The sequence below is a fragment of the Microtus pennsylvanicus genome, chromosome 2, assembly GCF_037038515.1.
Source record: "Microtus pennsylvanicus isolate mMicPen1 chromosome 2, mMicPen1.hap1, whole genome shotgun sequence".
Lineage (NCBI taxonomy): Eukaryota > Metazoa > Chordata > Mammalia > Rodentia > Cricetidae > Microtus > Microtus pennsylvanicus.
In genome coordinates, this window is record NC_134580.1 from 26,654,877 (window position 1) to 26,679,376 (window position 24,500).

The 24,500-nt window shown below is 45.4% G+C and overlaps 1 protein-coding gene across 1 annotated transcript; it reads left to right on the forward strand.

Moving 5' to 3' along the window:
• The first annotated feature begins 9,675 nt into the window (after nucleotides 1-9,675).
• On the forward strand, nucleotides 9,676-11,967 carry Ccdc184 (coiled-coil domain containing 184). Its single transcript, XM_075960516.1, has one exon. The coding sequence runs from the start codon at nucleotides 10,157-10,159 to the stop codon at nucleotides 10,739-10,741; it is 585 nt and encodes a 194-aa protein (XP_075816631.1). The 5' UTR covers nucleotides 9,676-10,156; the 3' UTR covers nucleotides 10,742-11,967.
• The last annotated feature ends 12,533 nt before the right edge of the window (nucleotides 11,968-24,500 follow it).

The following is a 24,500-nucleotide window of genomic DNA, read 5'->3' on the forward strand; positions in this document are numbered from 1 at the left end:
AACCTAGGTTCTTTTATTATGACAATGCACATGTCTGGTCCTGGCAGTGCCAATCTAATTCAGAGAAGATAATGGGCATTGAAGAAAGTCCACATGGAGTTTACTTTCTTTGTGGAAAAAAAAGCAGCTGGGCAAGAAAATGCTCTTAACCTGACTGCTGACAGTATGCTGTCCTAATTGGACAAGCAAGACACAAAAGAAAGTGACTGCCAAACAGTGTAAAAACAAGGAAAAGTCTATTGGATACGCTGGGTCTGTAGGCCTAAGGTGGATGCCCCAATGTTGCAGAAGAACTGACAGCCAGCTGTTTCTGTCATTTCTCACATTTCTTGGAAGTCGTTGCTTGCACTTGGTAGGGGAAGCCCCAGCCAATCGCCTTCTTTGTAGGGTGGGTACCCCTTAGGTGAATGTTTACCTATAAATCTGGCAGGTGTGCTCCCTGCACCCCCTTTTGTTTCCTGCTCTTCGCTGGAACCCTGGTTTTATAGGCTCTCCCCTTATTAAAGCTGAATGTATTTTATTAAGCTAGCCTGGTTAATTCTGTTCGCCGTTCGTTTACGCCGCTTCAGCACTTCCTTCTTACTCAGACAGCATTATTTCCTTCTGGGGTCTCTGAGAGAGTTGAAGTTATAGTTTTCTTTGTTTATCAGATGCAGAAAGCAATTTATGCAGGAAGTAAATTAGGTAAAAAAATTTGGACTCAACAAGATAGGATAGATATTGAGTATTTTCTCTAAATTTGTCAAATGCAAATAGATTAGATTTATTTATTGCCTGTATATATTGTATATAGTCACTGTACTTATTGTATATAGTTTTTATTATATTATTTATAGCCTTCTTTTTTATTTTAGACAAAAAGGGGAAATATAGTGATATTTTATTTGTATTTAATAAATACATCTTGCCTGAAGACCAGAGGCAAAGCTAGTCACTAGAAGTCAGGTAATGATGACACACACCTTTAATCCCAGAATTTGGGAGCCAGAGGCAGATGGATCTCTGTAAGTTCAAGGCTACCCTGGGCTACACAAGGTCAATGCAGAAACAAATCCAGGTGGTGGTGGCTCACACCTTTAATTCCAGTCCTAGGGAGTCAAGCACTCGAGGGAATATAAAATGGAAAGAGAGAGAGGCTTAGTCTGCTTAGTTTGTGGCTGCCCGACCTTGGTAGAGATAAGACTTCTCTAGTGGCTTGGCTACTTTGCTTTTCTGTTTTTTGGGTTGAACCCCAATTTCTGATTCTGGGTTTTTATTATTCATGTTGCAGATAATAAGCCAATAGTGGAGGTAGAAAGGAATCATTTAAAAATGTATTTAACCTAAGCATAGGGATGAAAATAAGTAAAAGTCAACAATGAACAGACAGAATAAATAGAAAACAAGTAACAATATGATAGAATAGAGTTTAATCTTATCAGTAATTGAATAAAAGTCATTATCAATAAATTATAATTAGAGGGTAGAGACGGTGAGGGTAGATAAAAGAGGCAAATATAAACTACATGTAGGAAACTAGCTTTTTAAATTTTTATTTATTTATTTATTTATTTATTTATTTATTTATTTATTTATTTTGGAGACAGTGTCTCAAAATGTAGCCCTAGATGGCCTTGAATTTACAGATATTTGTCTGCCTCTGCTTTCTAAGTGCTGGGATTAACCTCAAAACTCACTTTAAATATGAAAGATATGACAAATGGAAAAAGGAGAAAGATGTTTCATGAAAACAATAAATATTAAAAAGTACTGAAATGACTTTGTTAGTATCAGACTTAAAAAATGTCAGTGGTGACTATTGTGCTTTTCTATTAAATCTGTAATTCTATCTTAAACATTTAGGTTTATTTATTTTACTTTATGTGTTTAAGTGTTTTGATGTATGTGTATGCAACATATGTATAACTGGTGTTGGCAGAGTTCAGAAGAGACCATCAGATCATCTGGAGCTGGAGTTAAGGATGGTTGTGAGCCACCACATGGGTGCTGGGAACTGAAGCCATATCCTCTGGAAAAGCAGCAAGTGCTCTTAACTGCGGAACCATGGATCTGCCCCTTGTTTTTACTAATAAAGAGACCGACTTAGCGAAAGGATATACTAATTCTACATTGTTAAGTACCTAGTGAAAGAACTTTGAAATATAGGGGGAAAGCCCAAAGGGACTGAGAAATAGACTAATCCTTTAATTAAATCCATTAATTAATATTAAGTACAAATAAACTAATCTTCACAAAAGACAAGGAATGTTAAGATGAGCAAAGAGAAAAACCAAGAGGAACCGTGACTATAAAAGTCGTCTGTGGGGACTTACTGAACACTTAAGGAAACAGAGTAACAAGAACGTTAGTACAATTGTATACATATCAGTCAGCTTTTGGCTTTAAAACAGAAAGCATTACTAGTGAGCAGAAAAACCACCTAACCATAAAGACATTCAATTCACCAGAAACCATGAGAATTAAAAATTTTAACCACAGGGCTGAAGAGACGGCTCAGCAGTTGACCTTTCGGAGAATCCAGGTTTGATTCCCAGCAACCACATGGTGGCTCACAAACATTCTAATTCCAGGATCAAGGGATCTGATGCCCTCTTCTGACCCCTGAGCATACCAGATACACATATAATGTACATACATGAAGGAAAAAACAGTGCACATAAGATGAAATAACTAAATAACTTTTATTACATTAAATTTATTAAGTAAATATTAATCATATGTGCATCACTTCAGAACTCGCAAGGCCAGCCAAACTCACAAACTTAATTGGGAAAGATGAAAACAACTCTTTCTTGTCATATAAGTAAAGAAAGTCATTTGGGACATAGGACATTTTATGACTAATGGACACATTTGTTAAAACTTGCCCAAATAGACATGTATCCATGGAGCATATTTTTTACATTACGTGTGCATGAGTTATAAGCAGTAACTTGCTTTAATTCAGGGGTGAACACATTTCAAAAGGTTAAAATTATATAAGAAGTATTCTTTAGCTGCAAAGGAATTAAACTCTGCATCAGCAACAAAAAAGACGAAACAAAATTCTTATGCTTGAAAATTAAGAAACGGTAACTTACTCAGTATTTAATGTATACCCACTATGCTACAAGTGTTCTTCTGAGAAACTGGGATTCCATAGAGAGCAAATCAAGTCTGACAATACCAAGCTTTGGAGAGAATGTGGGTGTGCTGGCTAGCTGACAGAAGCTAGAGTATTCAGAGAGGAGGGAGCCTCAGTTGAGAAAATGCTCCCATAAGACCAGGCAAGCATGTAGGGTATTTTCTTAATTAGTGATTGATAGCGGAGGGCCCAGCCCATTATGTGGGTGGGGCAATCCCTGGGCAAGTGGTCCTAGGTTCTATGTAAGAAAGCAGGCTGAGCAAGCTATGGGGAGAAAGCCAGTAAGCAGCATCCCTCCACGGCAAGTAAGGAATAATCTCCTCTCCCTCTCTAGGAAGAACACACCAATTGGTTATTCAATACCAAATGGTCAGCACTGAAAAAAAATACATGAATACCGTTATACAGACTGAGCAGATAGTACTTATTATTCAGGAACACACACACACACACACACACACACACACACACACACAATAACTAAAGGAAAAAAGAGGCCATGGATTTGAAAGAGAGCAAGGAGGAGTATATGGGAGGGTTTGGAAGGAGGAAAGGAACTGGAGAAAGATGTAATTATATCAAAAATACAAAAAATTAAAAAAAACACATGTGGTATATTCATGTAACAATACAACAGAACAATGAGACAAACAAAGCTCCGCCCCGGTGACACTGATGACCTTTTACAAATGTGCTGTGTAAAGCAACAGGATTTAAAAACTACCAGGATTCCATTCCTGTGGAACTGAGAAAAATAAAGGCCAAAGCAGTGCAAAGTCAAGGCTCAGATGGCATTTCTAGAAGACTTTGGAATGTAGCGGGTCGGGTGAGTGGGTGGGGGAAAGGGAGAGCACAAAAAGAAAGTGCCTGGCCAGAAATGTGAAATGTGGTTTGTTTGTGGGCCTCGGAAGGAGTGTGCTGGGGAGCATTTGAGACTGCAGCCATCTCCCTGTTCTGGAGGTACCATGGCTTCAGGACTCCCAGCTCTGGGTTTGTGGTTACCCTGCAGCCAGCTGGCTTGTGGCTGTATCACAGAGTGGAGCACCCAGCTGCAAAACTGTCTCCAGGCTCTCAAGGCCCCTGGATGGAGGAGTCTAGTTCGTTCATTCCTCCATCAGTGGTGTAAAGCTCTTTCAAACCTTCCCGACAATCTGGGCGCTGGTGGAACACAGCACAGGGAAGGGGCAGAGGATGAGTCGGGTGCACATGGCTCTCTGTGAGTTTGAGGACAGCCTGGTCTACATAGTGAGTTCAAGGGCAGCCAGGATTATGGCAGAGAAAGCCTGTCTCAGAAGAAATAAAAAAACGAAAAAAAATCTTGCCTAGGCTTGCATCTTGCCAGAGGATGAGAGAACAAAGCTAGCTTGCTTCAGAGGTCAAAATCCACTAAAAATTCTTTCTTGCCTCCCTTTTGGTTATTTCCTGTCTTCCTTATCTTAGGCCTCAAATCATAACTTTAGGTTTCAAATGACATTATCTCCACGCTCCATATCCATTTTTCGGAACCTTTCTCCACGCTATTTTTCTGTGAAAGAGAATGTCCCCAGACACTAATAAAAGTCACAAGTATGAAAGAGAGAGGCATTATGTCCCACGGACCTTGTTGAAACGTAACTATCAGAAATTTCAGCGTGAGTTATGTGAAACTGTGGACAGATATTTTTGTCCCCCACACGGGAGGTGTCATAGCTAATAGCCTGACTCTGCTGAGCAGAGCCGTTAAGACATCTGGTAAGGGAGGGAATGGGTTTTAATAATACAAACAACTGATGTGGGCGGGCAAAGAATGGTGATGGATGGGCCGGATGGATCCTTGGCACGACCCTCTGAGGACAGTATGGTCCCAGTTTAATTCACTTGATCCCGACAGTCACCAGCAAATTTCATTTAGAGTTTGCTTCTGCTTCCTGGAGACCTGGGTAAAGCTGTGGAAAGCGAGAGACCTTATTGAGATAGGCCACCTTGGGCTATTTCAAGACAAACCTCCGTCCCCAGGACATCGCATTTCTCCTCCTGTTTGGTTCTTGATTAGATTCAGTTTCGCAGCCCCGAGAAGCCTGAGCTTTTTATAGCCCGTTCTCATTGCGGCGAGTTCTTGTTTGGTGTGATTTTAGGACAGCTAGGAGAAGATGTGAGCAAGGGACAAAAAGGCCTCCACTTCACCACAGTCAAAAATCCACCGTGGGCTGCTGGCAGAATGGCCCCAAGTGGAAAGGCCCTTGCTACCAAGCCTGATGACCCAAGGTTAAAGGAGAGAATTGACTCCTGCAAATTGTCTTTGACCTCCAATGGGTACGGTTGAATTTGTGTACAACCCCCTAATAGAATTAATGAATCAATTAGTAGTAAGTAGATAGGTATTTCACTGTCAGGCTCTGAAGTACACATTTGCAATCCCAGCACCTAGGAGTCTGCGGCAAGAAGAGAAAGAGTTCGAGACTATCCCAGGCTACACAGTGAATCCTGTTTAAAAAAACAACAACAATACAACAACAACAAAACAAAAACGTGTACACCGGAACATAAGGATGTCCTCGGAATATGACAAACGAGGAGGGGAAGTTTTGGTACGCACACCATGTTACACAGGCACAAGTATAATTCCTTTCCGATTGGACTGAAACCATGAGAAGTAATTTGTCAAGAGAAGTTGCCCCTGATGAACTAGAAATTATGCTTCTATGTGATGACCCTGAGGAAGTACACACCCCAGAAAATTTTCCCTCAATGATGCTGGTCTCTTACTACAGCTGATTCTTCAGGCCCAGCCAACCAGCTATGATTGTCCCTGTACAGCAAAGGCCTCACTTCCACAGATCACTAACCTGAAATATCACACAAACATCCCTGATCATCTTTGCTTCCCTCTGAAACTTCACAAGCCAGGCATTCATCATGGGCAGTTCTGTTGGCAGGGTCTTCCAAGTTCCCACAGACCAACTCACTAAGAACTAAGTACTCAAAAACTTTTCCAGCCCAAAGTTCCTAATGCTTCTTCAATCCTCTCCAAAAATCACGGTCAGGGCCATCACAGCAAAACCCCACTCCCATGGGCTGGAGAGATGGCTCAGAGGTTAAGAGCACTGACTGCTCTTCCAGAGGTCCTGAGTTCAATTCCCAGCAACCACATGGTGGCTCACAGCCATGAGATCTGGTGCCCTCTTCTGGCATGTTGAATACCTAATAAATAAATCTAAAAAAAAAAAAACTTTAAAAAAATTAAAAAAAAAACCTTCCTAGTTTGCTTCCCTATTCTGTGATACAATATTGACCCCAGTCAACTGGGGAGGAAAAGATTTAATTGGCTTATAGGTTACAGTCCATTGTTGCAGGAAGCCAAGGCAGAAACTCAAGACAGGAACTTGGAGACTGAACATGAAGAGGGGCTTTGGAGGAATGCTGGCTTGCTTCCCTGTTCGCATTCCTTATGGAACTCTTCCTTGTGCAACCCGAATCACGTGGCACCACCCACAGCGAGCGAGGCTTTCCTCTATCAACTAGCAAGTGTTCCCAGAGACATGTCCATAGCCCAGACTGGGGGCAGCCATTTCTCAGTTGAGGTTCCCTCCTTCCAGGTATCCTTAATTTGTTGAAAAAGGGGGGAGGGGCACAGAGGTCACACTAAGATGAGCCTTAGGCAACACAGCCTCGTAAGTTCTATTTGGGGAGCGTTGCCTGGGGATTCTAGACTAAGTCACAGCGACTGAGCTTCCAGTTGACCTTGATGTAGAGTATTCTAGACCCAGCCCAGAAGCATCCTTATCAGATCAGCTGCGGAGGTAAATAGCAAACACCAGAGAGGAAAACAGCAGGGGCTACTCACAACTCAAACGCAACTAATGTTTCCTCCCTATATTTTCAAGCCCCACTTCCCAGGTTCCTACCTACCCTCTCAAATGTCTGACCTGGAACTGGCCTGGATCAGCCACAGCCCTGGGTCTCTGCACCTGCTTCCCATGGTCTTTGATGCTTCTCCAGTCACTTCCCCTCCCTCTCGGCCCAGGCCCCTGTGTTCTCTGTGTACTGCATGGTCAGAGCCCCTGAGCAGCATGATATTCTGATGCTGAAAGCCTTGACATACGCAGCACCCTCAACAATAGTGGCCAAGGGCCTTGTGTGATGGCATAGCCCAGCTCCTACTGTGTGGGGCAGGGTTTGATGTCCAGCTTATTCGGCAGCAAAGATGGGAAACAAGACACTAGTAACAGGATCATTCTTCACAAGTCAAAGGCAGCGGACACACCAGAAGAGAACCAGTGAGGTGGAATCTTTCGGGTGACATGCCAGCGCAGAGAGGGGAAGAATGGAGCATGGCAGAAAGCCTGCAGAATGTGCCAGTGTTTTCTTGCTGCAGCAAGGCTCTCACGGGAGGGATGAACAGCAGGACGGATCCTGTAAAGCTCTGAGGACCTTTACTGTAATGTGATCAGACGGCATTCTGGGTAAGCTCAGTGGTGTCCTGCCTCGCTTTCTAGCTTTTCTATGAATCAAAATCAAAACAACAAACATTTGCATGCAAGCACACACTTGCCATGGTGGAGACCAAATTCCTACTTGTGGACCTTGGTTTTCTCCTTTCACCGTGTGGGTTTCAGAGATCCAACTCAGACTGTAGACTTCACCTTCTAGGTTAAAAAAAAAAAATCTCTTTGTTTGTACTTAGCGACACCAAGGAAAAACTCTTTGGTCTTTTTTGTTTTTTGTTTTTCAAGACAGGGGCTCTCTGTGTTACAGGCCAGGTTATTGACTGTCCTGGAACTTTTCTGTAGACCAGGCTGGTCTTGAAATCACAGAGCTCCACCTGCCTCTGCCTCCCAAGAGAGCTGGGATTAAAGGCGTGTGCCACCACCTGACACTTTCTGCTCTTCTGTGAGCTAGAAATTTAGGGTTCATCTAAAGTTTGCTAACCATGGATGGCACAAATGGCAGAGCCAAGAGGGACAGAAAAAAGCGAGAGCACCACAAATTTGTTGAAGGAGCAGCACATAGGTGTGAGCGGTCATTTCAGCAAACACAATATTGTTTGACACGTGTGTTATTTTGTTTACATATTTGTTTCGAGAAATCAAATTCCTCATATCTGCCATATATATATATATATATATATATATATATATATATATATATGCCTTAGCTTATTTATTTAAACATGCTGATGCTGGATAGTTTAAGATATTTTAATTTGCTTTTATTTTTAACAGCATTAAGAGAAGCATAGACCAAACGGTTCTTTGGTGCAGCAAAAATTTCCTATGCTAAATAGACATTCTTCATCACTAAGACCCACAACCAGGGAAACAAGAACACACTTGCTTTTATTGAACTTCTAGTGTCCAATGACACTCAACCACACTTAATTTTTTTTCTATATTTAGGTGACATTGTTGATTCTCCTTCCTAGATTCTTGTAAACTTGAAGGTTGGGATCAGTTGGCTTTCTCTTTAGTATGCTGCGGCCTACAAGATGACAATCCCCCCAATCTATGTAATCTCTAAATATATTATAACCCATTTTTCTTCCTTCTCTCCTGCTCTACCCTTTAAGTAGGGGAAGGAGTTTCCACAAAGGACAGGGACATTCAGCGGCTTTCTAAACATGGGCACTAGGGGTAATGGCCCCACAGACACTGATGACTCATTCATTTGTGTGAAGGTACAGTGTTAACTCAGATTTAGAAACACTACAGTCCAGTGCCCCCAACACATCAACAAAACAAACAAAAAACGATTCAGCTGAGGCCTGAATCATTAAGGGCAGAAATTGTGTTCAGGTCTTTGTAAGTACCTTATGTGTGGGCTGGAAAATCCTGGAAAAGGGAACGGTACTTGGTGGTTCTAAAGTATCCATTCTACAGACACATTAAGCGTTTGGCTTTCTGCGTCCTAGACGCTATTTTAAGCGCCGGGGATTCCGTGATGGAGGGAGCAGGGGAGGGAAATCTGTTGCTATGGAGTTTTCATTCTCAAAATTTAAGTACTTAGTTTCACCATTCTCATCAACTCACAGTAATCTGGGTAGAAGCAGTTGGGTCTCATAAGGGACAGAATCTCACCCTGAGCTTTCTGGTGCGAGGGAACTGGTTTACGCAGCAGAAGGGAGAGGCAAAAATCTGCCGTGCCCTCCGCCTCCCTCTGCACCGTCAGGCCTGGCGCGGCCACCTCGCCTGGGATTAACAATCTCCTTGTTACCCAGTCCTGCCGGCCGCTGGAGGACAAGGAGAGGATCTGACTCTCGCGCCACCCTCCAAGAAAGGTATGCGGAGAGCTGATGTAAAGCTCCCCCACCCAGGCAGACGATCTCTCTCGGGCTTGACGGTGGGGGGCATGCAGCAAACTGCTCTCTCATGCTGTCCTATTAAATATTGCAGCCACACGCTCTTTGCAGCTTCCCTGAGGCCACTGCAGCGTCCCCGCCCCGCCTGTCCGCCCAAACAGCAGAGCTCCACTGCAGCTTCGGAACCCTGTTCCCTTTCTTCGCCACTTCCTCGTTGCCATGGAGACACACGTCATTTACGTGCCGTGCGTCGCCTTGGAAACGGGGGAGCATCCGCGGCGCGGCTGGGAGACCCGCCCCTGCCGCTCCAGCCGCACTCGCGGGCTCTGCTGGTGGATGGCCCGGGGGGAGTCCCGAGAACGACACGCTGCAGGTCCCCGTCTCGACCTCCACTCCTCTGAGAGCGCCTCCGTGACCCGGAGAGCCGGTGGTTGCTGGGAGGGCTGCGGGGACACAGGTACCATTCGGGAGGCGAGCTGGCAGGGCACTTTTGCCCCTGGGCAAGCCCGCAGACGCTGGCCCCAGGACCTTAGACGGGTCTTCGTTCCGTCGACTCTTCTCGGCCTTCCTTGATCCTGTCGGCGCCCTCTACCCGGGACTGCTCTCCTCACGTCGGCTCCCCGCCCCTCTAGGGAGCTTAGGTGTCCCTGGGATCCACCCCGTCCCTCTTGGGACCCTTCTCCCTTCACACCCTTCCCCCACCCTGGAGGCCCAGCTGGACGCGACCCAGAGCTGCCACCGCCCGCTTCTGCCACTCAATGGAGGACAGTCTGCTGGAGATCATGACCAAGGACGGCGGCGACATGCCGGCACCTCTGGAGGTGTCCACGGTGCCAGCCGTGGGGGACGTGATCTCTGGGGAGTATAACGGCGGCATGAAGGAACTGATGGAGCACCTGAAGGCCCAGCTTCAGGCCCTGTTTGAGGACGTGAGGGCCATGCGAGGGGCGCTGGACGAGCAGGCCTCGCACATCCAGGTTCTGTCGGACGACGTGTGCGCCAATCAGCGGGCCATAGTCTCCATGTGCCAGATTATGACCACCGCGCCCCGTCAGGGAGGCTTGGGCGTGGCCGGCGGCAAGGGGAGCTTCCCGAGTGTTCCACATGAGCAGGAGACACCTTCGCCTGGTATCGGGGACAGCGACTTGCTGGGTCGCGATCCAGAGGAGGACGAGGATGAAGAGGAGGAGAAAGGGATGCCCAGCCCCGCCACACCTACCAGTCACTGTGAGCGCTCTGAGAGCCCCTGTGCTGGTCTCCTTGGGGAGGATGGGCCACTTGTGGAGCCCCTCGACCTGCCTGACATTACCTTGCTGCAGCTGGAGGGCGAGGTCTCTCTGTGAGGGAGGACCCCACGGGGGCACCAACTACCTGGGCTTTGAGTTTCTAAGTGCTTAATGCTAGGGGACTGAACAGTGCGGTGCAGTGTGCTTCACTCCAAACGTGATTCTTATAGGTCAGGGAGAGAGACTCCCTCACGTAAGGATTTGTAGGGTGAAGGACTTTGGAAGCCTCGCGAAACCTTCCAAGCAAACATCATAGCAAAACTGCGGAAAGGTGAGGTTCCCGGAGAGGAAGTGCCCATCTCCGGGATTCCCAACCATCCACTTACTTTGCCCTTTCCCCTCTTCCCAGGAAACAGAAGGACCATTTAATTATGTAAATAAAATTCTGCTTTTTCTATTCTGAAAAAGGACTCATCTAGGACTTTGGCAAATAATCTCTATTTACCTAGAAATTAAGGAATTGGGGTATGTTCTGTTCTGGCAACAGGAAATTCACCCTTTTGCTGAAATCCGAGATACACAGTGCTCTGCAGAAGCCTCTCCCCTCGCAGATCTCTGCGGCTGTTGATTGGTAAAGGAAGCTTGAGGAGGGAGCTGCAGCCCTAGGAATCTGGGTGCATGGGGTTGCAAGGTCCCCTGGGCTGGGAGAGCTGGTTATGGATGTGCATGAAGACACAATAGCTCAAGCTCTGGGATTTTGCATGCGGAGCAGAACCTGCCCTCTCACTGCCTTCATCTGGGGTTGCTTTCCCACTCACCTGGACCTAGAGATCAAAGTACCCAGTTCACAGGCAGAGACTTGGGGCTGCTCAGCAACAGCCCAGATCTAGGGGACAATTGAGGAACTCTTGGCAGGGGGGGGCTGCGGCCCCAAACTGTCTTTTCTGGCTATACCTGCTTAAACTTAAGTTCCCCTTTCTGTCAATATGTCGCTACCCTCTGCTTTTTGGTGTTGCTTCCATTATTGTCTTGTGTTTTGTGTGTCCACCGTGTAGTAGTGTGTGAGCCCTCAGGGGCAGGGCTTGTGGCTCTAGTGTTAGGTTCAGGGGGCTTCAGACCCTTCTGTGAGCCCCAGGCTATCATGGCGCTTTCCCCTCTTTTCCCCTTTGCCCCACTCCTCGACCAGGGCATGGAGCATGTGGCTGTCCTGAAGTTCCTTAACTGATGTGCCTCCCTCCTACCTTCTGAAGTGGTGACTTTGTGTGCCCTTCCCCCTCCTTTGTGTATCCTTTCTCAATGCTTTCCTTGGTGTCAACCTTAATAAAAAGACGTCATCTCCCCTCTTGCTGACTGGTCCTAAGGGGGCTTAAGGGTGGGGCTTCTGGGTCTGCTGTGTGGGTCAGGGCTTAGTAGGAACTTAGGGACCATGCGTTCCCTCCTCTCTCCTTGCCTGCAGTCCCAGAGAGTTAACTGACCTTGTCCTGGTTAGGGCAAGCATTGCCAACTCTGCCTGCTGTCCCTTCTGCCTCAGACCTTGATCCAAACTGGACTAGGAAATGTACAGATTGGCACAGACATACCCAGCTTACAAGGGCTTTTAGTAGCCAGCATTCCACACCTGCACGAGACGTTTTGTTTCTGTGAAGCATCCCCCCTCATCATCCCTGCCACAGGGTGACTTCCGAACAAGAGCCCTGGCACAGCAGGCATGACACCTGTTCTAGGGATGGAGTGGCAATCGCCGTTCTGGAGGGGTTGCTCAGGGTTTCTGGAGTGGAGTGACACATCACCGAGGAAACCACAATAACTGCCTCGGGCCTCTAGTGGAAGATGCCGGCAAGGTGTTCCCCAGAGAGAGTCAACACTGACATCATCTCTAGCGGCTCCCTTGGGTGATGGAGATGTCCTGAGGCTGCCCCAGAACAAAGGTTGAGAGCAGACTAGGCTCTGTGTGTGTGTGTGTGTGTTTGTGCATGCGCGCGCGCGTGTGCACGCGTGTGTGCTTGTGTCTGCGTGTGTGTTGGTTTGTCTGTGTGTGTATGTGTGAATCTCTCTCTCTCTCTCTCTCTCTGTGATGTAAAATTGCTTCTGTTAGAGAGGTCCAAAGAGGGCTAAAGGCACAGATATGGGTTTGAATCTTTAAATTCCAACACTGAATTTACTGCCCGAGATCTGGTTTTCAGAATGCATATGATAGGAATAAAAATTCGTTGGCAAAAAAAAAAATACACGGCTCCTAGGAGGTCTTGTGTAAATGTTAGTTTCTTTATAGTTCTCCTAGGAATGCAGAGTGGTGACGACTCCTTCAGGAAAGCAAAACAACACAGGGAAGGTCCTAGAGACTCTTTAAAAAGGTTTATCATTTATGTATACGTGTGTTTGTGCCTCTATGTGTGCACATGTGCGTATGGTGCCCACAGAGGACAGAAGAGAGTGTCAGAGTCCCAAGAACTGAAATTCAGGCAGGTGTAAGCTGAGTGACGAGGTGATGGAAAACACCAGAGTCTTCTGGAAGAGCAGTGAGGGCTCATGGCAGTCAAGATATTTCTCCAGCCCTTATTTTGCAGGTCAGATTTATGCTGTCCTTTTTCCTTTCCTTTTTCACCCCCTTTCCTTCCTTCCCATCCTCTTTTTCTTTTTGAGACAGAGTCTCACTACATAGCCCTGGATGACCTGGGTTCTCTATGTAGAACAGGCTGCCCTTGAACTCACAGAGATTTACCTGCTTCTGCCCCTTGAGTAAACTCTCTTTTAATATGATCTTTTACCAAATAAAGAACCCTTACTCTTAAGGCAAAGGGCATGCCATGATTAGCTTCTCAAGAGGGCACAGGCATTTTTATTTTAAGCAAAAGTAGATATGAACCAAAAGGCTAAAGGACTAACCCCATATTCTGAAAATGCCTTGAGGTATATACAGTCCTGGGTAATGTGTGCTGGGGCCCCCAGGAGAGCAGACAGGGAACATAGCTGAGGACTGGGACAGGTTTCTGCTACAGTTTCGACAGTCAGCATCGATTACCATGGTGATGATCAGTTACTGAGCTCCAATTTTATCTCCCAGCAACTCTATGATGTAGAAACTGTTATTATTTTTACATAACAGCTCAGCCACAGGATTAAGACTTCAAGGTCACAGACTGGAATTAGAAAGAGCCAGGACCTAACCCCAAGATAGTTCGATTTAAAAGAACCCTAGATAGAAACCATCTTCCTATTTGCTCTTTTATTTTGATCTTCAAAGAGAGCGAGAGAATCCTGAAAGGACACCAGCATCACTTGGTCAGTTGTCACCTTCTCAGTTTGAAGCGATCACAGTTCGGGTTTTGGTCCATGACCTTTCTCAGCATGACCTTTCTTGAGTAACTGCATGGAGCAGATGGCTGTCTGGACCTGCTGTTGGAGGGGAAGAGGCCAATGCCTGCAGGCATTCCCTGATGACAACTCCTTCCTCTGGTGAGCTCACTTTCTGTTCCAGAACCCAGATCCTCCATCATTTGACCTAAATCTCAAAGGCAGCACAGCTCATCTGGACTCCATAGAGAGCTCTGGTTGAGTCCGGTAGCCATCAAGTTGAGTTCTGTTCCTGTGTATGTGTGCCCCCAGCCCCCTAATTATTCCCTGTAAGTCCAGAGAGACGAAAAATCTTCCTACAGAAAGTAGTTCTCATGCCTTCTTTTATCTACACCAGCATGTCAAAGATTCTGCAAGGCTGCCCCGCCTCCCACCCCCACCCCAGTCTGCCTTCCCTATTTCCCATTGGCCTCCGGGGGGGGGGGTGTGTGTGTGTGTGTGTTCTTCTCCAGACAGTTGGTGAGTGAGTTTCAGTCCGTTTCCCACCCAGGGTTTATGGCAGACCTCACTGTTGTATTTCAGGAAGCCATGGTCATTGGAAATTAGACACAAAATCCTTCAAATATATATTCTCTCTAGAGGGAAAGGGCTATTGCCTCTACTTAATCCTTAAAGAGTAAGAATCAGGCTTTTATAAAAATGGTAAGAGCCAGTGAGTAAAGTGTAATGAGAGACTTCAACTCAAAAAAAAATCCACAAAGAAAACAAGCTATGTGAGGCCAGGATGTCCAGCATCGGTGCCTCCTGGAGCCTCCAAAGTATTTCGTCCCTGGAACTGAAATGGCCATCTCTATCCGACTATTCTCCACTTACTTGATTACACTGACACCTATCAGGTGGTGCAGTCCTGCCATCATCACTTCCAAATCTGCAATCCTGGAAGCCCGCCAAAGTACTGCGAGAGCCTAAGAAATGTCTGAGGTCTCCTGAGAACTAGAGAGAACTCATCTACTCACTAAAGACAAATCGAAGGAGCGATTCCACCCAAGGCCAGATTGGTAAACTAGCGAGCTTATTGGAGTGTTCAATAGGGGGTGCAGGGGAGGTATTACTTACAGAAGCATGGGTAGCTAGCTCATTCAAAGGCAGCTGCATCGTGGAACAGCCCACCTCAGCACAGGAGGCTATTCCCCAAAGCTGCATTCCTAGGGCTCCCTGCCTCACTTGCAGACAGCTCCAGCAGAGTCTTATACACCAGTGTTACATAACCTTTCAGGGGTGGGGCTTGTCCTAACTTTCTGGGTTCTGAGTTTTCAAAGCCTCCACTCTCCCTTCAGGAATTCCTCCCCCTACAGGGTTTCTTTGAGTGTAGCTCTGGTTGTCCTGGAACTCAGTTTGTAGATCAGACTGGCCTCGAACTCACAAAGATCCATCTATCTCTGCCTCCAAAGTACTAGGCTCAAAGGCATGGCAGGGAGGCACATTTTAACTGAGAAGAAACAACTATATAATACTATCTGTGGCTTCAAGTTAAATTTTTCTGTTTGGGGCCAACACAACCCCACATACAACTCAATACAAGTCTCGGTTTCTAGAACTCTCATCTTTTAACTTGCCTAATTAAGATTAGCTCTTAATCTCAAAGACAAAGCACATCTTGTTTCACAGAAATAAGCTATAAATTTAGCTTGGTGCAGCTATATCTGCTCTTAGAGGGTCCGTTGCTTCCCTGTGACTCAAACTGGCTTTCAACATGGCATGCAGAGTTATGGACTCTCAGTGCTGTTGTAGATTATAGTTTCTGCTTGACATCTATAAACACAAGTTCTCCTGGAACTGAGTTACATCATCCTCCAAACATATTTAAGTCAATACTTCTCGAAAGACATAAAACTTCTTGCTTTGAAAGACAGCTTTTCATAAACATCTTTCCTTATTTAAGTGCTTAGAAACAGAAATCCACTCAGGAAACCTATTAGAGCTGGAATATTGAAGCACAGAAGAAATGTTCATCAATCTTATTCTAGCTATCACCCCCCCCCCCGCCCCATTCTACACTGTCCTCAGAAGGTGAATTCCTTCTGAAAAACAGCTTTTCTGCTTGGAAGCACTGTGCTTGGGGAAAGAACCCGGCTCTGTAAATAATGCTGTAATGGTGCCACCTGTCGTGGAATAGAGACATTACAAGAGGAACCTCGAGTGAATTTATGTCTTTCACTTCTGGCCTGGCAAAGGCCTTCGAAAAGCCTGGCTCCCTGCCATGTGGTGGGTGGTGAGGAGAGACAGGAAAACTGAATAAGTAGGGTGGATTTGAAGACTATAAATGCAGCTGCAATAAACCAGCTGCTCCCCCGTCTCTCAGATACCGATACTCCAAAAATGAATCTTCCCAACCAGAGTTCTGAATATTCTTGACAATCTGCAATTTCTCCCCAGTGCTGCTTATGTTAAATAGAAAATGTAATGTGATGTGGTGCGTGTGTGTGTGTGTATGTAGGGGGGAGGGAATCAAATTCCTCCCTAACAAGGGCCTGGCATACCCCCTGCCCCACCAATATTTATTTTCCTAGCTCCTTTTTAAAGACGGTCTTACCTCATCAGAAGTCCAGATCCTCCAGTTCAGTGCTGGAGATGATTCCCAAATGGAACCTGTTCCTTCAGTCTGGATGGGTCTCCATTTCTTCCCAGAGAAGTCAGGTACAAACCACGTCTCCAAAAATGAGCCTTTGGTCATAGTCTCCAGCATTGTCTATCTCCCCTGGTTGTTTTCCTTTCATGCTGCCTTTGAGTGAGAACTCTCCATAGATACTATGCAACTCTTTTTGATTATGAATTTTTGTTTTTATTTCTAAGAGCAAGGTTCACAATTTTCATCAAGTTCCTTAATGGGCGAAGTAGAAAGGAATAATGAATTCTGTAGCCAAGATGTACTACTCCTCATTCCCTGGAGACACTTCCATTTCCCTGCATTCGGTAAAAACCCTTACTTTTCTATTTGTCCTGTTCCTGTCCTCCAGTTCAAATCTCCGCCATTCTTCAAGGCCCATAAGAAACACAGGAACACAGAAACACAGAACATAAGAAACACAGGAACACAGGAGTGTGACCTCATCCTCCCCTAAGTGGCTACCTCTTTTTGTTTGGGGAACAATAACTTCATTTGATCTTGTTTCTGTTCCTTGTGCACTTTTATTCAGTCCTGAGAACACTGTCCGTCTAGGTCCAGATTTATTGGGTACCTTGAGAGCTGCTACCGAATCATCTCTGAAATGTCGACCAGTGACTTTGAGTACCACTGATTGAGGGGCACCTCGTTAGGCACCCTGGAAAAAGGAAATACTGCCAATAATGATCACTGTTCTTATCACTCGGGTCTTAAAGTTTCATTCTTATTCAAATATCATTTATTCTTAATTTGAAACAGAACTTTAAAATATCACTGCTGTGTACGCAATTATAACTAATGATTATCACAGCGTTGTAATTACCTCTCCTCGAGCCTGGGCGCCTCTGAATCACTTTTGACTAAGAATTGTCCATATTTTTCCATGTATTTATATTAGGGGTCATATTGAGTTTTTAGCAAAGTAGTTTCTTGTGAAGAAGCTGTTGCCTCTGGGAGTTTCCTCCTGGCCCCAGTACCTAGTCTTCAGTACTGGCTCTTCCTTTAATCTTGCCAGAGAGAGTTTAAGGCAAGTGGTTGAACAACACCCAGGAATAATATTTCTTCAGAGGGTCCTTAGAGGGTTGGTGAACTGAAACATTGAGGGACCGAAGTTTCCATTCATGACTCCGCATGATAGCGAGGGTCAGGCTTGTGTAGATGTGACAGCAATGGCGTCATGCCTTCTGGGAGCTGGCAGGAACTGCGAGCTACCATCAGGTGTAGGAGACATTCTATTCCAAAGATGTTTCGATGTGTAAGAAAAAACAGCTTCAGGAATCAGTGAGATTTACATTATTACTACTATTATTGTTATTGTTTTTGAGAAAAGATCTCACCATGTAGATAAGGCTGGCCTCAAAGTCGCAGAGATTCACCTGCCTTTGCTTCCAGAGTGCTGGGATTAAATGTGTCCACCACCACACCAAGCACAATTTACATTATTATAAAGGACCATTTTGACCATAAGATGAAAAAATGTTTAGTTGAGTAATAAGAGTGAAAATGAGCAATTGAGAAGGCAGAGGTAGGAATTTAGCTGAAACCTAATGTCATCTCTCAGAATCTTCCACATTTTCTTTTTTGAAAGAAACCTTGGTGATGATGTTTATACAGCGATTTTATATGTGAGTTAGATGTCCGAAGGGGCTTCCCAGAGCTATTACAGACCTGATTAAATTTGACACAAATTCCAGTTCCTAGACCAGGGAAGTCTTCAGGATCCAAGATAGTTTCTGCAGTGTTCTGGTGGTTTATTTCCCTTTGTACTTACATCCTGACCCTGACCCCACGTAGGCAGCCTTGGCATGGCTACTTAGTAACTCCAACTCACACAAAGTATAGCCTCACCCCAGGTAGGCAGCCTTGGCATGGCTACTTAGTAACTACAGCTCACACAAAGTATAGCCCTTTTACTGATTTTAGCAGGGACACAGCTCTACTAGACATTTTAGCTTTTTCATGCAGACAACTAGAAAAGTGGAAGGGTGGAGAGAGCGGCAAAGAACAACCATGGGAAGTCCACTGTGGAGCTTGTGACTTCCACATGCTCCTCTATCCCACTTCCCCAGGCCCTTAAGGAGCTCACAATCTACGGATAGGAGAAAGCTATGTTCTTGAGTAAGTGCAACATGCGTCTCAGAAGATGGAATGGAAAACCTCTTTTCCGTGAGTATTGCTGGCTGAATTGGAAGTATTTCAATGTAAAAAGCGCATGGTATATGGGGAAAGTAGATGTGTATGCAGCTAGGGCATGCTAAAATAGATGTGAGGTAAAAAAATGTTGCGCAGAAAATCTGTAACAAGTTATATTGCAAAGGCCATGTAGCAGAACATTGGAAGACATTAGCAGAGACAGCATTCCACTCTGGAGTGGTGTTGGCCAAACCACCACCACCACCATTTCCCTAAATGAACCTAGGTATGGTGTCCGCAACAATGTACAAAGTACAGGTAATAATAAAATCCTTGCATTTTACACTGTGAGAAAAATAAAATATCACAAATAAGAGAGAACACACAGTTGGATGGGGCTCCTGCCTGAAAAGGGCCAGTCCACTGTTCCAGAGAAATGGAGCTAGGTTCTTTTGTGGAAGGGCTGCTCACCATGGGACACAGATTGTGTTTTCACAGGTAAGCTGCTCCTGGAGGAGAAGCAGTATCTTTATTGTGATCTACAGATCAGCCTTGCATTTGTAAAATTTAGGAAGAAGAGGGATAGGGAGAGAATGATAAAGCAAGACAGGAGAGCTACTCTGGCTCTAATTGTGCCCCACAGAAAAGTCTTGAAAAATAACCACATGGGTGAGTTCATGGCAGCCACGCAGATCAGGCAAAATAAATAAATGAGCAAACCTGACTTTAAATACTTAGATGATAAAATTTGAAAGTCTATGGGAATAAAGGTTCAAAGATGATGCTTAGTCAATATAATTTCTTTGGAGGAGTGAGAGCTCACCAAAAGGACTCTGATATACAGATGTGCGGAAAATCGATGTAACTGAGAGAGTGGTACCCATACATAATCAGTGCTTTGAAAGCATCACCAGGACTCTAATTACAAAAATTTAAAAGTTCCAGACATATATAAAAGTTAACTGGGGCTGAAGAAATGACTTAGTGGTTAAGAGTGCTTTCTCCTCTCCCAGAGGAGCTAAGCTCAGTTCCCACAACCCAGTTTGGTTGGTTCACAACCTCCTATACATCCAGCTTCTGGGATCTGGTGCCCTCTCTGGCCTTTGGGGGGCACTGCACTCAAATGGCACACACACACACACACACACACACACACAGCTGCATGAAATATCTTTTAAAAGTTAACAATTAGCCAGGCGTGATGGTTCATGTCTTTAATCCCAGCACTTGGAAAGTAGAGGCAGTAGGATCTCCGCGAATTCTAGGCTAATCTGGTCTACATAAAGAGACCCTGTCTCAAAACAAAAGCTAAACTTTTAATATGCTAATGTTATATAATAAATATATTAAAGATTCAAACTCAGTTATGATTATAGCAGTAACATTTTCTATAGCAGCAGCAAACAATAAATTTGATATATTTATCCTTTGATAGAATTTGTGAATTTCAAAGGGCATCACAGACAAAGTGGACTGATAACAGAACAGAGAAGATATTTGCTTTGTCTAAGACTAACAGGAACGGACTATCACCCTAGAATATACAAATAACAACCGCAAAGAAACAGGAACAAGACAGCAGACCATTGGCACAAAGGAACAAAGGTTATATGGACAGGCAGTTTACTAAGGAGGAAAAACTAATAAGCATACGTAGATTTAATTAAAGTGGTTAGTAATATAATGCAAGCTAAACCAGTGGTAGCTCTTGCCATCTACCAGACCAGCCACAGCAGGAGTGAGCAAAGTTGCAAGTGTTGGCAGCTGCGTAAAGGGACAGTCTTGTACTCATTTCTCCGGCTTTGCAGAGCCACTCAGGATTTCTTAGACACATCGAATAGAGCTGCAACTAGTGGCTTTACCAATGTCAAATCCTTTTACAGGCCTAGAATGGAGTAATCAGGGAAGTCCAATGTACAGTTATAGAGACTGGAGCTGCAGACTCTCGAGTCTGTTACTCAAGAATGGGAAAAGAGAGGCTTCGCTGTGAAGCAGAGTAAATGTCAGCATCTGGCAAAGTGTATGGAGCTGGAAAACCCTGCTCAGTGGAACAAGCACAGGACAGGATGTATATCTACCAGCTTTGGAGAACTTGAAACACGTGTGCCTAGGAATGGGGATGTGGCTCAAGATTAAGCATCTGATACCCATGAGCAAGGTCCTGAGCTCCACCCCCCAGGAGAGGAGAAAAAAAATCCACAAAGTAACAAAACAGAAACATACACAGTAGGACATTATTACCTACCATAAAAGGAGAAACACCAGGGCAGAGACAAAAGATGTGGACAAAATAAGGGAGCTTGTGCTTGCAAATATCAATGATGGTGCATGGCATGGAACAGAGTTATGGTTAAGTCGGTCCCTTGTGGAGCAAATAAAATATAAATATATCAAACAATACTTGGAAGATGAAAGGGTTGAAATATGGAAATCTCACAGAAAAGTCCCCCAAATGGACTCGCTATTGCAAATAAGTATAAAGAAGAGATGTGTGGTTCTTGGGGCTTACAAGATATTGCTAATAGTTGTTATGGGTGTGTGGTCACATTTCCAGAGTTTACTACAAGGACATAAAGTTATTTCATAGAAAAGAAGCAAAGGTGCAAGGCAGACACAAAGCAGGGGAGTTATTATCTTAGGCTCTTTCTCCGGAGGCATTGTCTTTTATTTCTGTTCCCCTTTGACTTCAATGCATTACCTGCTCACACCAACTTTCTTCTGTTTCTGTGTATACATGACAGAAGTTAGGTGCTCCATAACTTGAGGCTCTTGCCTGCCTTATCCTACTACAGAGTAATACACATTCCCAGAAATAAGGTCAGCTGTAGTGGTGGTGAGTGGATGTGATACCTCATAAGATTTTCTTGGTGACAATGGTCCACTCCGTTCTTAAAAAATGGGTTGTGCAGCATCTAAGACAGCCTGCAGGTTCATCAGATGAACCAATGAACGACACAACACCATGCTCAGGTTTGCGGGTCTCCAGAGCTCCTGTAGTCACTTTCAAATGTTCTTGTTTGAGGAGATTATCTCTGCTTCCTAGTAAAGGAGGAGAACCTTTTATTAGGGGAAGATAATTCGAACAGAATTTAATGAAGGGTTATTTTGAAGACCCAGGTGAGGATGTGGGACAGTCATAAGAAATTTAGAAGCAGAGTGAGTTCTGTTCCAGATCTTGGAGATTGAAGTAGGTGTAGAGTAGGCCTCAATAGCAGAAATCGTAGGTAAAAGGGGCTCCCTCAAGAGAAAGTCAGGGCACTAGATACTCGGCCTTTGCCATTTATGGATGGAACCCTGTGGAAAGCAGAGATAAACGAGAACAGTGTTTATGCCTTCCACGCCCTGAGATGGATGACAAGGGCGAGGTATTGAAGAGCCAGAGAGAAGACAGGTCTTTGGATCTAGTGTCAAATTTTAAGTTTAGTGTTAACAACTATGTGCTTTTAATTTTCATGACTCGGATAAACCATATTTCTATGGCTAAACTATTTCAGAGCAGGTGACTGGGGGGCTTGGGTGGGCTCAGGACTCTGGACACTTTCTCTCCAGTCCCATTGGAAAAGTTTTGCTTCTGTTTCGTTAATAGACCAGGATCCTCCTGCATTTTCTGAGGGATATTGTCACAACGCCCTCTTACGGTCAAAGTACTTGTGCCAAGGTCTGAAAACGTAATCACGTACTAGATGGATAGAGAGGAGAGTAAATTAATTCTAAAACAACGAGGGAGTACAGCGATAAGAAAGACACAGGTTATGGGAACTCAGAGAGCCCAGTGACTCCAGGTACGTGTCAGGAGGCTTTCCTCGAACGGTTAGCTGAAAGGGGGCCATAAGGCGGCTGAGGACACTGCAGTTGTTTACGGGCAGTAAGTGCAGCCCAGCATTACACAATTCGCTAAAAATGGAGCTATCGCTTGGAGAGATTTAAGCTCCGCATCCTAGGACTGAACCGGCTGCTACCGAGGCCTAATGTGATTGGTCGAGGTCCCCGGCTGTGCTCCGCCCCCTACCAGGCGAAGGGGAGGGGTACTCTGTCGGGTGGGTACCTCACGCCTGGAGTTCCTCTGCCTCTGCAGCCGCGGGACCGCGGCCGGCCGCTGCAGTCGCTTCCCGAAATAGACCTTGTTTCTCCCAGGTTGACAAATCTGGATCCGGCGCGGGAGGAGCGGCCAAGGAGACAGCGCCCATTGGCTGCACGGCGCGCGCCGAGAGGAGGAGGACGTCTGATTGGTCACAGACTCGGCGGTTCTAATCAGGTCAGGCCTGCAGCGTCGCAGGGTGCTGCCGCCAGGTGGAGCTGGGCAGGGAGATGTGGCCTCCGCGGGGAAGGAGCCGAGCATCTGAGAGCTCATCTAGGTTCCCTTCTACCCCTAGGTAGGGACTGAGCTAACTCTAGAGCTTAATTGTGTTCCCTTCCCCAGGACGAAAGGGGGCTGGGAGAAGTGCAGAGAGCACGTCCAGTGCAGCTTCTTTTAGTAGTTGTTTGGCTTTATTATTATTATTTTTTCTTTCAAGATAGGGTTTCGCTGTAGTTTTAGAGCCTGTCCTGGAACTAGCTCTTGTAGACCAGGCTGGCCTCGAACTCACGGCCATCCGCCTGCCTCTGCCTCCCGAGTGCTGGGATTAAAGGCGTGCGCCACCACACAGCAGTTGTCTGGCTTTTTGTAGACCCTGGCGCTCTCCTCTTCCAGGGGGACAGTCGGAGGCTGCAGGTGGGGAGACCTGGCACACGCCTTAGTTTTGCTTGTGAGTCCTTCCAACTGGGAGGCCTTGAGAGGACAGTTTGAGGTCACTCCGGGTCTGATTTCTCAGCATTCCGGCCCCATCTAGCTTTCTGACGTGCTTGTTGAACGCACATCTACAAGAAATAGATTTGTTGTTGTTATTTGGAATTTTAGTCTTAACAGCCAGCACCCCTCTCCATTTTGCAGCTTACAACTCCCCCATATTCTTCCTGGCTTTAGCTAACATCACCTTCTGGTGTTCTTCTGGACCTCCGAGGTGAGCTGAGGACAGTAACAAAATTCCACCCCAGTGCAGCCAATGAACTGATGAATTTAACTGAGGACAGTGACAACTTAGGGGCAGCTACTAAAGAAAAGATTTCTCTCCTTACAACCCTTAAGTCTGGATATCCCGAGCCCTGCCCCCTCTAACCATAACTACCAGGGTGTCTCTAGGGAGGGGAGGGGCCTCGTAGTCCGGCAGTCAATGGTGTAAGCAGGTAGTCTACAGATAATCCCATTTGCTGAGGAAGAAGTCAAGAGGACAATAACAGTACCAGACCAGGAGAGGAAGGATTAGTTCTGGGGCCAGGGCTTCTGAGTGAGAATGGCAGCCAAGTTCTTTAAATCACGTGTGATCTGAAAAAAGAAAAAAAAAAAAGGAAAGAAAAAGAAACAACAACCACTAGGAACTTCCGGTTTTGCTATCAAATAGTATGGCAGTATTTGGTAATGATACCACTATCGTGGGAATCAACTGTAAAGGTCTTAGGGCCTAATACATGTGTGTTCCGACCGTGCTTTGCACGGGTCATTAAGTAATGCTTGCTCTTTTGCTGAACTGCGCGGTTCATAATCTCATTGTCTATCAGTTGCCCGGAACTAACTGTAAGACTCTGGTTCTCAACTAGTGGGTTGAGACCCCTAAGGGGTCGAATGACCCTTTCACGGGGGTCGCTAGGGCCATTGGAAAACATAGATATTTTTATTATGATTCATAACAGTAGCAAAATTATAGTTATGAAGTAACAACAAAAATAACTTTGTGATTGGGGTCACAC

Excerpts from the sequence above, each read along its gene's own strand:
- Ccdc184 (XM_075960516.1), top strand. The coding sequence starts at position 10,157 with ATGGAGGACAGTCTGCTGGAGATCATGACCAAGGACGGCGGCGACATG.